The sequence below is a fragment of the Monopterus albus genome, unplaced genomic scaffold (assembly GCF_001952655.1).
Source record: "Monopterus albus unplaced genomic scaffold, M_albus_1.0 scaffold102.1, whole genome shotgun sequence".
In the NCBI taxonomy this organism is placed as follows: domain Eukaryota; kingdom Metazoa; phylum Chordata; class Actinopteri; order Synbranchiformes; family Synbranchidae; genus Monopterus; species Monopterus albus.
Genome location: NW_018127982.1, coordinates 545605 through 559208, shown reverse-complemented (window position 1 = coordinate 559208; position 13604 = coordinate 545605). Strand labels below are relative to the sequence as shown.

At 39.6% G+C, this 13604-nt stretch overlaps 2 protein-coding genes across 5 annotated transcripts; one reads left to right on the top strand and one right to left on the bottom strand.

The window, feature by feature from the left end:
- Positions 1 to 1539: 1539 nt before the first annotated feature.
- LOC109965647 (syntaxin-2-like) lies at positions 1540 to 7198 on the top strand. Of its 4 annotated transcripts, none has more exons than XM_020609842.1 (9): positions 1540 to 1790; positions 2101 to 2160; positions 2236 to 2335; positions 4284 to 4358; positions 4758 to 4831; positions 4992 to 5100; positions 5881 to 5954; positions 6100 to 6237; positions 6319 to 7198. In XM_020609842.1, the coding sequence occupies exons 2-9, from the start codon at positions 2140 to 2142 to the stop codon at positions 6523 to 6525; spliced, it is 798 nt and encodes a 265-aa protein (XP_020465498.1). In that variant the 5' UTR covers positions 1540 to 1790; positions 2101 to 2139; the 3' UTR covers positions 6526 to 7198. The 4 variants fall into 4 exon arrangements, with proteins under 4 accessions (XP_020465498.1, XP_020465499.1, XP_020465497.1 ...); XM_020609843.1 differs by having other exon boundaries at positions 1540 to 1842; XM_020609841.1 differs by having other exon boundaries at positions 1540 to 1842; positions 2098 to 2160.
- A 1227-nt stretch (positions 7199 to 8425) lies between these two features.
- On the bottom strand, positions 8426 to 10258 carry pgam2 (phosphoglycerate mutase 2 (muscle)). Its single transcript, XM_020609860.1, has 3 exons — positions 9842 to 10258; positions 9420 to 9600; positions 8426 to 8746 (listed from the first exon to the last, which is right to left on the bottom strand). The coding sequence occupies exons 1-3, from the start codon at positions 10256 to 10258 to the stop codon at positions 8577 to 8579; spliced, it is 768 nt and encodes a 255-aa protein (XP_020465516.1). The 3' UTR covers positions 8426 to 8576.
- Between the last annotated feature and the right edge of the window lie 3346 nt (positions 10259 to 13604).

The window sequence follows — 13604 nt, the reverse complement described above, 5'->3', positions numbered from 1 at the left end:
TCGGCTGGCCTGGGAACGCCTCAGCATTCCCCCGGAGGAGCTGGAGGAAGTGTCTGGAGAGAGGGAAGTCTGGGCATCTTTGTTTAGACTGCTGCCCCCGTGACCCGGTCCCGGATAAGCGGAGGAAAATGGATGGATGGATGGATGTTTATTTCATTTGTTACTGGTAATATTATAATTTGTTTAAAAAGCTTGCTACAGTAATATTCTTTTTTTAACTAAACAGTGTACAGAGTGCTATTGACATATAGGCCATGCATTAACAGTATTAGTACTCTCAGTGCTAGCTATTGCTATTTTGCACAACCAAATCAAATTCATTTTATTGACTGCGACTGTTATACACTGGTATAATACAGGCACCATCAGAAGCAGAAGCAGAAGCAAAGGAACCTTAGTGCTTGTAAGTCTACATAAAGAGATTTTTACAGAGCATAGCCTAACAGGATTTTATTTTATTTTATTTATTTTATTTTTTTTCCCTGAGGGGCCTACCCGAGCTTACTATTTACACAAAGACCAAGAAAACAGCTCTATGCATCATATTAATTTGAAGTATCACCGGTTGTCTCTGTGCTTCACTGGAATATATACACAACACTTCCTCCAACAAATTCTAAGTACAACATATGTCACAACAAAACATTTCCATGGTGCTATGAAGCTGCAGCTGTGTAAACTGACAAAGTTTTGCAGTTACTGCCCAGGCAGAGTTAAGAGGACCAGGAAGGAAGGAGGACATTTAATTTTACCACTGCACTATAGTACAAATAAGGGCTGGCATAGACGCTGCAGCTTGATTTGGCACTAGTGCTGGTATTCATGAAAAAAGAGGTAGAATTAGTTTTCTTAACACAGTGAATGCGACTCAATGAATATACTCCCATAGACAATGGAGCTTTTGAAAAACAACACAACCTGATGAGGTTTCTTATTTAGTTTGATATGTTTGTTTTTGCCAGGGAGAATGCTTACTGAACAACAAACGGCTGAAAATAAAACCAGAAATAAACTGTGTACTCACACCAAAGCCACTGTAAAGCCCCTGCCAGCCGCCCCATTAATGCATTTTGACTTGTCATAGTAAGTAGAAGATGCTACTAGTAACACAATGACCCTGTTCAAGTGACATGACAGTGAGGCAGCATCACAGACTTATATAAAAATATAATAGAATAATAGCTGGGCCAGGAAACTGCCCTCACTGCACCGGTGTTTTACTTACTGTAACAAGCAGGTCTAATGTATATTATGGTGTGTGACTCTGTGTGTGTGTTTGTGTTTTCACAACTGTACTGATACGTTTTGATCAAACCTTTATGTGCATGAATTTTGCAGTTTAATCAGTTGTTGATGTTATGTCCACCCCATGCTGTAGGTTAGTCTTAGCTGCTCTAATGCTCTTCAGCTGGATGAATGACAACACAATGAAATTAAACCTACCATAGAGTACCATAACACAGACAAAGGAACCTGGGTAAGTCCCTAACTGATCAGGAGACAGCCTATTGGGCGTCATGTAGGCACAGAGCCCCGCCCTCGGAGAGACTATAACACCTCATACACTCATCACAGTCGAGCTTTCCACCGCATAAACGCAGACGGGAGACAAGCAAAACGCTTCACTGGTCTCTTATCTTACACAGTGAACAAGTGTTCCTTCTCTGTGTGTCTACTTTAGCCTGAGGACACACAGGTTGTTTACTAGCGAGGTCGGTAACGCGCCTGCGTGCCCGCGGTTTTTATTATACAGGTGCGCTCGGCACAGCCCACACCAGGACAGTTCGCAGGTACAAGGTCGAGTCTTCTCGTGAATATCGAAAGTAACAGAAAATCGAGGAGGTGTTTAGATTTCTTTGTTGTTAAGCTCATGCTGTCAGTATTTATAGCAACAGGTTTTAGAAGTTAACAGACTGAAAGTCCGTGGGCGGAGTAGAAGAAAATGGCTAATAGCTAGGGTTTTTATAGAGGAAGCTTATTATAAGGATTTTTGTTTTCTTTAAAGGCTTAAATAGCCGTTATTAATGCTGTTCAAAATGTAATGGATCTGGAGAAATACTGCAGGTGGCATTTTATCTCTGTCTCTTTTTTTACCAGCAGCAGGATGGTATAAGAGAGACAAAAGAGGGCAAAGTCAAAATGGAGGATTTTTTCAAAAAGGTGAACTTCACACAGTTTGCGTGTGTTTTGTATCATTATTTCTACTGACCATAAGCTAAGCTTTTGTATGTGTAGGTGGGGGAGGTGAGAAGCCTCATTGAAAATATATCCTGTAAAGCACAGGAGGTGGAGAGAAGACAAGGCGCCATCCTCTCCTCTCCAAATCAAGACAGGAGTAAGTACTGAGCAACTTTATCATAGTTCAAGATATAAATATTGAGTTTCACCGTTGACCTTAATAAGTTTTCAAATTACAGACTATAGAAATATGATGCCTCCCCTGTCGTGCTGCTGCAGACATATCCTCCAGGGCACACAACACTGTAAGACAAACAGAGCAACAGAAGCTCAACGGCTCAGCAACCTTTGACAAACACACCTTTATATTTTAGACCAAGAATCCAGTGGTGGAAGAAATACTCAAATTCTTTACTTACACAAAAAGCAGCAGTGCCACAGTGTAAAAATACTCAGTTCACAAGTAAAAGTACAAAGGTTTTAGCATAAAATATATACTTAAAGAACCAAAAGTAAAAGTACTCATACAAAATGGCACAGCATGCACTGATACACATATTATTATTTGATTATATATAGTCATGTATTATTGTGTACATCACATTTAATGTTGCAGCTGGTAAATGTAGGGCTATGATTTGAATTGCTGCTGGGTAGCTTGTGAATTTTACACCGAGGATCAATACATTTTTGATTATGCTGTATTTTGTTTTATTAACCTCATTCTGAAAAGTAACAGGTAACTAATGCTATCAAATTAACATAGTGAGCAAAAAGTACAATATTTTTCTCTGAAATGTATTGAAGGCAAAGTAGGAAGTAGAAAATTAAAATACTCAAGTACATAAAGGATAGATGGTTCAAAATTGCACTTAAGTGCAGTACTTGAGTAAAATTACATAGTTAATTTCCACCTCTGAATCTGCATACACATACATACTGGATCTTACATTAGCGCATAAACCCAAAAAGAAAATAAGTAAAACAATTTTTCAATATGGTTTCAAAATCTGTTCATAATTCTTCTTACTCAGAAATGTTGATTAAGTTTTTATTAGCTAAATTTTACAGTAAAGTGAGCTGGTATATGCACACTTTATTGTGTTGTAGATCTCATCTTAAATTGATAAAATTGGCACTTTTTGCTCATCAGCCTACAATCAATAATGACAATGTATAAACTTTGTGTTTTGTGAACTTTGTCAAATCAAAATTGAAAGCTCTTGTTTATAAAAGTACTCAGACTCTGTGCTGTGACTCCAAATTGTTGCCTGATTATCCCTGACATGTGTTTATAACTTGAATGCAGTCTTCCAGTGGCAAACTGAATTTCCTGGACATAGTTCAGAAAGGCGCACACCTGTATATATAAGGTCCCACAATTCACAGTGCATGTCATGACAAAAACTAAGCCATGAAGCCCAAGGAACTCTCTGTAGACCTCTGTGATTAAATTTTGGCGAGCCACAGTGTTGAGTGTTCCCAGGAGCACAATGGCTTCAATAACTGTGAAATGGATGAAGTTTGGAACCACCTGGACTCTTCCTAGACCTGGGCGTCTGGCCAAACTGAGACTAGGGTGATGGTTTACCTTTCAGCACAACAGTGTCCCAGTGCATACAGCCAAGACATGCCAGAGAGGCTTTAGGACAGGTTTAGGACTGTCACAGTGGCCCAGCCAGACCCAAGACCTAAACCTCATAGAATGTCTATGGAGAATCCAGAAAACTGCAGTTCAGATACTACCCATCCAATCTGATGGTACTCGAGAGGATTTGCTATGAAGAATGGAATAATGCCTTACCCCGAGGATGTGAAGTGCTGCCGAAGAGACTTCTGCAGAGTACTGAATTAAGAGTCTGGATACTTTTGTAAATGAGAGATTTCAGTTTGATTTTTAATTTGCTAAAATTTCTAAAAACTAATTTTCATTTTGTAAAAATGAGCAGATTTCTCATTGTAAAATCTTTCTTCATGTAAAATTTCATTTGCCTCAGAAAGTGTGCAAGAAGAGAACGGGTCTGAAAAGCTCTTTGAAACCACTGTAGTAAACTGAAATGATTGCGTCTATGAAATATGAAGAAAACCTGTTACGGTGTTCTTAGGAAATAAAGAGGAACTGGAGCTGCTAAACAGTGAGGTCAAGAAGAATGCAAACTTGGTCCGAGCCAAGTTAAACTGTGAGTGGAGATACTTCATATGCACTTTTATACAGTAGATACTGTTTTGACTCATAGTGTATTTGGGACATACCACATTAGTGCAGATGCAGCAGGTTTTACATCAAGCTTTTCAGTGTACACAGGTATTATTGATGTATGGTTGTGTATTATCACAGTGAGAGTGAGGAGGAACTATACAGCACATCACACTTGTAACAAGATTTCACTTGCAAATAGATGGAAAAGGAAGGGACTGCACTCTGCTCTACTGCTGGTCATCACCATTTCACAGAGCAACTAACCGTTTGCCCTGTGGTGCAGAGTTTATGTATTGAAGATTTTTTTCATGACATTGTAGAGGTTTTAATTTAATCCTGTGTTTCTATTCATATGAGATCTTTCTTATGTGTTTTTCAGCAATGCAGGAGAACATGTCTGTGGATGAGAACAGTAAAAGTGACTCAGTAATCCAGCGTATTCAAAAGAACCAGGTTTGTGACTAATGAGCCAGGTGCACAAAGATGGCCAGCTCTTCAATTAAGAGATACAAACAAAACCAATACTGACAGTGGTTTGTATACAAGATATTAATACCTTGTGATTTTTAGCTCAATAACCTGATATCAAAATCTGTCATCTGCCTTTCACCAGCACTCACATCTGACTCGTTGGTTTGCTGAAGTCATGAGGGGCTACCATACAGCACAAATCTCCTTCAGAGAGAAATGCAAGGCTCAAATTCAGAGACAACTGGAGATTGGTGAGTTGCCAGAAACAAAGGGACCCAAACCATAAACATGTGTTTCTCCTCTCAGTCAGCTCAGTGTAGTGTAAAAGGATATTATATCATACACACGGATCTTATATCAACACAGTCAAATTTTAAGAGGAGGGATGTCTGCCAGCTGTTTACTAGTAAGACAACCTGTGGCAGTGTGCAAATTGTTTCTATGTCAATGGCCTTTCACAGTCAGAGGATGGTAATATTGGTTAATATTATTTATTCTTACCACTACTGCAGTCTCTTTTGATTATCTTCAACTTCCTCTTCCTCATCAGTGTTTTAGTTCTTTTTTCATAGTTCAGTATGCTTAACCCACTTGGTCAAATGTAAGACTACACCCAACATGCAAAATATTAAAATTAATAGTTACTATTTATCTTTTTTTTTTTTTATGTAGCCTAGATTATAAATTGTGCCACCATTTAAAGTGGTAAAGCCAGTGCTTAATTTAAATTCAAAAAAGCTAAATGCACAGCTGTTAGGTTATGGTCATGCTTCTTTTGAAGGTCCCTGGTCTTTTCATTGCAGTTTTTTCTTAATTATTTTGAATCATTTACATAGATCATCATTTCTTGTTTCTTCATATGTAAAGACAGCTCAAAAATGTTGACTGTAATATCTCGTGGTTAGTGAAAATTCTTCCCACAACCCCATATCTCATGATATTGTGATTATTTTATGGTAGGTAATTTAATTCTTTCTTTTAAATGATGACTATTAAACTAACCTGAACAGCTTCTTTAACTTTTATTTCAGTGGATAAAGCGACTACAGATGAGGAGTTGGAGGAGATGTTGCACCATGACAATCTTGCCATCTTCATATCAGATGTTAGTGTAATGGTTATGCAGTAGTTAATAATACCTGCTGTAGTTTTGTTTTTGTTGTTGATGCAGACACAAATATGCAGTTAGAATGTAATGTGACTCTACTTAAATGATTATTCAAACAACTGGTGCACCTTTCCTTCCACAGATCAACTCCAATGCTCAGATTTCAAGCCAGGCTCTGAGTGAGATTGAATCTCGTCATCAGGATATCATCAGCCTCGAGTCCAGCATCAAGCAACTGCATGACATATTCACTGACACCGCCATGCTGCTGGAGATCCAAGTAAGATGGCTGCCTCATTTGGTAATGAAGGAATACTCTTTTTCATGGGAGCAAAATCAATTATATATTTTCTTCTACCAGGGGGAGTTGATCAACAACATAGAAAAGAACGTGACGAGTGCTGCAGAGTATGTATGTACATCCAAAGAAGAAATCAGTAAAGCCGTTACATACAAGAAAAATCCATACAAGATAGCGTCTCTCCCAGGAATCTTCAAGCCCTTCAAGAGACAGAGTGCTGCTAAAAATGTTACTGATCAAAACACCTCAGATGTAAACCAGAGCTGAGCTCCTGGTCATGTTTGAACATTAATCGCATCAAACAACTTGGATCAATATCAGTGCCTCTGCCTGGTGGAAAACATTTCTCTCCTGAATTTTGGTACAGTTCAGTGTCTGCCTGCTGGCTCAGACACCTTCTTTCCAAAGGATGATGATGAATTTATTTTTAATTTAAATGTTGAATTTTAACCACTATCATAATTACCTGTCAAATGAAAGTGAGACTGTGGACAAGCCTTGCAAGCCAACTTGTAAAACCTACCTGTGGGTAGTTACTGTAAAAGGATGTGTCAAAAAAAGACAAATTTTGTCTGTCACAGAAACAAAATTCTTATTTTAACTTGTTTGTCAATGTTTACTGACATACAAACCTAAGACTAAAACTTTTTATTAGTGGAGTGAAATTAGGTAAAACAATTTTTTAACCCACTCACTCACACTTACCTGGTGTTACTGTTAGTGGCCAGTAGGTGGCATGCAAGTCTGAACCAGGAGCATTAACTTCACTTCCTCCCTGCTGTCCTGCTGTACTCTGTTCTGCTGTTTGTGTCTGATACCATGTGTTTTTGTAATGATTGTAATTTAATATGTTGTTGTCTATTGCTCAGAAAGAATTGCCATGTCATGTTATGGTGATAAACCGTAAGACCATGCCAATCCTGAAATAAATATGCAATTTGTGGTGAATTTGTTCATAATTTGCTGCTGATTCTTCAACTCAGAAATGAAAGAAAGTATGACAGTATTGCGGTGACTACACATACAGTGCCTGAATCACTCGTGTGTGTGTAAAATTCTGTTGGAAAAAGAAAACTTCAAAATGACACAGACTCATTAAGGTGTTGTAGTCATACTTGTGGCATGGTGATGTCAGTCTGTTAGAACACCATTGGTCCACACTGAAAAATCTTAACTGTTGAATAGGTGGCCCTAAAATTTGGCAGAGATACCAATGTTACCTTTAGGATCAAATGTACTCACAGTAGTGATTTCTTAACTTTTCATATAGTGCCATAATCAGGTTTAATCAGTTAATCGGTAATTTGTTCTATAATCAAACATGGTAAAAATGCATTACCAGATGTCTCAGTGTTTAATGTTTAATGCTCTTGTGTGACATGCTAACACCATAACCAAATGTATTATACCCAGTAAATATTAGCATGTCAACGCTGTCATCATTAATATGTTGGGTTTGTAACATTAGTATTGTAATGTTAACTCAAGGCACTGCTTCACAGAGCTGCTAGTGGGACCCTTAGTCTTGTTAGTGTGTGTTTCACTTCACATGCAGATGGGTGACAAATTAAAGGAAAAGGTTTTTGATGTTCCTGGAAATCCACTGGAGGGATTAAATGTCTTGAGGAGACTATGCCCAGCACAGTGGAAATGTTTAATCATGGAACATAATGACTCACCACTGTATAATATAAAACTGCTTAAAATGACTCCATCTGTGTGTTTCTCATTATTATCTGGCTGCAGTAGAGGACAGGTAAAAACTCTCATAGAAGCTCTTGCCTGCATCATGGGAATTCTGCCAGCATGAACCCACTGACTTATCTCTCAGACACTCTCTCTCTCTCCTCCCCCTCCCCCTCCCTCTACCTGCTGGATAAGATTTAACAGCACCTTTGCACTTTTCTAAAACAACTAATTTACAACTGGGCAACCAAAGAAGAAGAAGAGATAAGGATCATAATCCCAAGAAAAAAAAAGGGAAAAGAGAATTAATCAGATACAGACGTACATAAAAACATGGTTTCTTTATTGGTTGTGCCAGGGTGGTGAGGCCCTTAAAATAGGGCTTGACCACAATTTAAAAGGGCTGAGTGATGTGTGGCTGCATAAAATGTGGGGCCAAGCTGTTTGCTTGGATTGTCATTTAAACAAACAGGAGGTTAACATGCTGAAAATGGCCTGTCTCCAAAAGAACCATTAAACATTTCCCCAGTTGGAATGGACTACAAGGATGGACAAATGGATATGAGGAAAAGGTTGAAGGACAAAGGGGGACAGTCTCATCTTCTTCCTCTCACAGAGCCTCCAGAGCAGGCTTACTTCTTGACTTTGCCCTGGGCAGCCACAGCCTCCATGGCCTTCCTTACAGTTTCCTCATCGCCAAGGAAAGACATGGGCTTAACGGGCTTCAGGTTGGCATCCAGCTCATACACAATTGGGATTCCTGTGGGCAGGTTCAGCTCCATAATGGCTGCATCAGTCATATCTAGAGAGACGGGGAGATAGACCAAACATGCCGATCAGCAGACAGAACAGAGGGAATGTAACTGATACAGTACGGAGCTTGTCCAAGTCCCAGCTAGGACGACAGGAGGGACAATGAACCTATATAATAAATGTAGTCAGCAGGGCAGGCTTTCTTTACATCTGACTATATTTTGATGACAGCAATTTGTAATTTGATATAGGAAACTTGAGCTACCTCTTTCTCTCATTCTTAACCTTGACACCTACTGTACCATTCCAATCTTGACATTTACTTTTGCCCTGTGTAAGTAGCTTATCCGTGTCTGGCCACTTCTTGAAAAAGTGCAACCTTTCTACATAAAGGTCGTGACTGTAATGGGAACCAAACTCATGGCCCTCTCCCTGTCCCTGAGCTGTAGTGTAAGAAGAGTTCATGCGTGCTATTTTTACACACTGTAATCCACAACTCTATGTGTGTGTGTTTAAAAAGAAGTACCTTACTGATTAAGCAGGTCTTGGCCTTGCCTGCAAATTTAATGAAATCAGTCATTGTAAAATGAAAATCTTTGGTAATTTAATTTTGCAGTCTTTTGAGTTGCTTTAATAGCAACATTCAGCTCTACATATCAGCACAGAGCCTTTTTCAATCTTCCTTGTCCTTTTACTTTTGTTACTTTTGTCCAGTTGCTCACCCTCTAAGTGTTTGACAATGCCACGGAGGCTGTTTCCATGAGCAGCGATGATAACGTTCTTCCCAGCTTTGATTTCAGGAGCGACGACGTCATTCCAGAAAGGCAGGGCACGGGCGATGGTGTCCTTCAGTGACTCACATGTGGGCAGCTCACCTGGTTTCAGGCCTTTGTAGCGCCGGGACTGGAGGTAGAAAGCAGAAGGTAGTTGACTCACACAACATCTGAGAAAAGTTACAGAATTAACTAAAAAGGCTGTTGAGCAAAGATTGATGCTTTTCAAACCTACTTTATGCCAGTAGCTGCTTTATGGTATTTTAATTGATTGAAGCTGCTCTTGAATGGTTCGACATTGAAAAAAATCATATTAATCTATTGCTTATTCTAAATGAGTTAACCTCTTTTCCTTTCATTTGTTGTCTCACCTCACTGATGAGCTTGTAGTAAGGGTGGTCCTTGTCCATGGGTGGAGGTGGGATGTCATAGGAGCGGCGCCAGATCTTCACCTGCTCCTCGCCGTGCTTTGCAGCCGTCTCAGCCTTGTTGAGACCAGTGAGGCCTCCATAATGGCGTTCATTCAGACGCCAGCTGCGAATCACAGGCAGCCACATCTGGTCTGTGCCCTCCATGATGGTCCACAGAGTTTTGACAGCACGTTTCAGCACAGAGGTGTAGCACACATCAAATTTTAAGCCTGCATCCTTGATAGCCTGGGCTCCACGCTTGGCCTCCTCCATCCCCTTCTCACTGAGGTCAGCATCAAACCAGCCACAGAAACGGTTCTCTTGGTTCCACACACTCTCACCATGGCGGACAATAACCAAACGATGCACAGCAGTCATGCTTTCAGTGTTTCTCCTGAGTTTGCCTTAAACCAAACACAGTACCCTCAGCCCTTCTAAGTTGTGCACACACACACTGGCTGACCAACAGTGAGCCCCAGCCAGCATACCACATTCTTTTTATAGCAGCCTGGATAGTGACAGTGCATAGCATTCAGGCCTCCTTTACTTTCCACCTGTGAGAGGCATTCACGCTCTGATGGACATACAAGCCCTGCCAATAGAGCCAGACCTCTGCTTAGCTGGTGGGACATGTGATGGCTGGGAAGGCCAGAGGTCAGATATTAAGCCAAAATAGCAACATGACTTTTAAACCGAGATCTGTGGAACAAAAGTGTAAAGATCAGAGTGGCTGCAAAAGGCACTTCGCTCTCAGATGAACAGTTTCATCACTGAGGGAAGAACTGCAGCTCAGTGCATTGTGAAAAAAATGATGTTTAGTAAATATTACAAATGTTTAGAAGGCATTTTGCTCTGTGGTGAGAATGTAATGAGAATGAGGTTCATACAGGTCCACTCAGTTTCAAGACTTTGGTGCACTAGGATAAAATCCATGTGCTCATGTTTCTCGTACTGTACATGTAGTTAAGTTGCCAGTGTCTGCCATTATTGTTAATACAATGTAAGTTAAATCTTATGAACAAGGTAAGATGGAGCAACAGCAAAAGGCTATGTCTCCCCAAAGATACTGAACTACATCCACACTCATAAGGGCTCAACCCGGTCTTATGTGAAAATAATTATCATAAAATCGCTGTTAAATCTTCCACAGACAGAAGAATTTGTAGTGTCATTGCAGTCAATCACCTCTAGGTGTTGCTCTAGTACCACACATTTTTACACTTTATATGCACCTTGCAACATTTCACATTACATTCAGTAAGACTGAGCAAGCTTGGCACTGCATCCCATAAACAGTGATTTTATGGGATAAAATCACCTGGGAAATAAATTCTAAGGTTTTACAAAGAAAATGTTAGAGGTGCTCCACACATATTGTTATTAGTCTTCGCAGTTGTATATTTTGTGCAGGCTAACTGCAAACCAAAAGATCTAATTGCCAATAGTAAATTGTCTTGTTTTAGTTTCACTGCACGCATATATTTTAAAATTATACTTAATGCTTCAAGTTATTCCGAGTCACGAGTTGAGGAATGTGTAGCACTCCACCCTACTGGAAATATTATATGCCACTGAGACAAATAATCAAAGCCAAATACTGTGCAGTATCTTCTTCAAATTTATTGTTGGGAAGCAAAAATGCACTGAAACCTACAAGAGAGACATAAAAACTGCTGATGAAGCTTGGAAACTAAGCCACAGAGCTAATGCTGACCTGTCAGATAAAGTTGATGCCTTCTGCTTCTTCCAAATCAAATTATGAGCCATATTTAGAAATAAAAAGAATTACAATAGTCCAGAAATATATTATTAATGGAACTCCTGGCCTGATACCAACCTGTGATCATGAAAAGCAGTTAGGATTTTATACTGTACATCCAGGACAGCTCTACAGGAAAAACAGTGTCTGTGCAATTTTGTGGCTATGCCACTTTAGATTTTTGGTGATTTGATGTTCACAAAAGCAAAATGAAAGCAGTTTTAAATACCAAAATAATAGAGAATTTCTATAATGCCCAGCTCTGCAGCTCTCTGGAGCTTTTAGTCTGTTTAGTGCACAGTTTTGGATTTGCAGCATGTTTACTTCATCAACCCCACTGAGTCATGCAAACCAAATGTATCCTACCTGCCCAACACCAAACAGCTGAGAGACAAAGTTACAGAATGGCTACTGAACACACTGCAGTCACACATTTAGGAGATGAATACTGAAGCAGAAACATCCCTGGGAGTGTTCATTTTGTTCTGTGTCTCAGGGTGGCTGTGTATTTTTAGGTTAATGTAGTCTCTTTTCTGTTTGGGCACAGCACTGTCTTAGCTGTCTAGACAAATTACAGAACAACTGTTGATAGTTGCTTGAGGTTGAGTGTTTTGGGATACGGTTGCCGAACACCACAAAGTAGCTGGTTTTGTCAGGTGTATGAAGCGTTGATGTTGGAAGTTGCTAGAAATGTTGCCAGTAATAGTTTGTTGCTTAGCACAGCTAAAATTTAAAGTTTGTGTCAGCTTCACCAAGAGAACAACCAACAACCTAGAAATCAGCACTATACCATAATTCATAGGTAAATTTGGTCTGTTCCATTTCCCCAGGTGCTCTATCTTGTCTGTCAAATATGACTGTGGTGAAAATTATTGCTGTTAGCGTGTAAGAAAGTGTGCACAAGGGAGTGTGCTCACAGCTGTTTCAATGACTCAGCCTGCAGCATTGTCTGTGCAGCTCCCAGTAAATTCTCCCACCTCCCACACCCAGCCTCTTTTCTGTTTGGGGACAGCACTGTCTTAGCTGTATAGACAAATTACTGAAGCACAGACATTATGGCTCAGATATGCACATACACAAACAAAGGCATGCAAACATCTTGCACACTACTGTATGTTTACAGACACCCCCACACCCAGAGAGAAAGAGAAGTACAGCTGCAAAACACTGCAATACGTGCCATTAGAGTTCAAAAGCTAAATGAATCTCCCAACAACTTCCACTGAGCCACTGAATACCTGCATAGATTTATACACAAACTGGCCAGTCACTCAAGGGCAAAACAATGCATGTCAGCAACTGGATGTGATTGACCTCCAGGGATATTTGTGCTGCAGATGAGAGAGGCTGTCTGGGTTTTTATAAAATTAAGAAAAACAAACCTAACAAAGAGCAAAAAGGCTTTTCTTTCATTTGAAGAAAGGTATAATATGTTTATTTGAAAGTTTGATATGTGGTTATTGTGCTTGTTGATTAGTATACTTGTTATTCTTATTGCACAGACTGAAATACTGCAGTTTTTATTTAGGCATGTCATCATCACCACCACCACCACCATCATCACACTAAATTAATACCAGATTCAAGATACAGTATGCACAAACCAGCCATGTTTCTACCTGTGATAGCACTCGAAAAATATATGCTGTTAGTTTTCCACAAGGACCTTTGGCAGAGTCTGAAAAAGACAAGAACTGTTAGTATTAAGGAAAAAACACACATGGTAGTGTATGAGCACTACAGGACCTAATGGCAAACCATGAAATTAAAACAGTATATTTGTGGTATTTCTACAAATTCTAACTATTTCAACTTCAGTTATATAGCTTTACTTGCTCTATACTGTCTTCACCTCTTACCTTGTGTTTGGGTGGAATTTTCATTGCAGGTCATTCAAGGTCACGGCTGTAATTCTGTTCTCCACCAGTAGGAAAAATGCTGTGTCACAGTAAGATTAGGACAGCG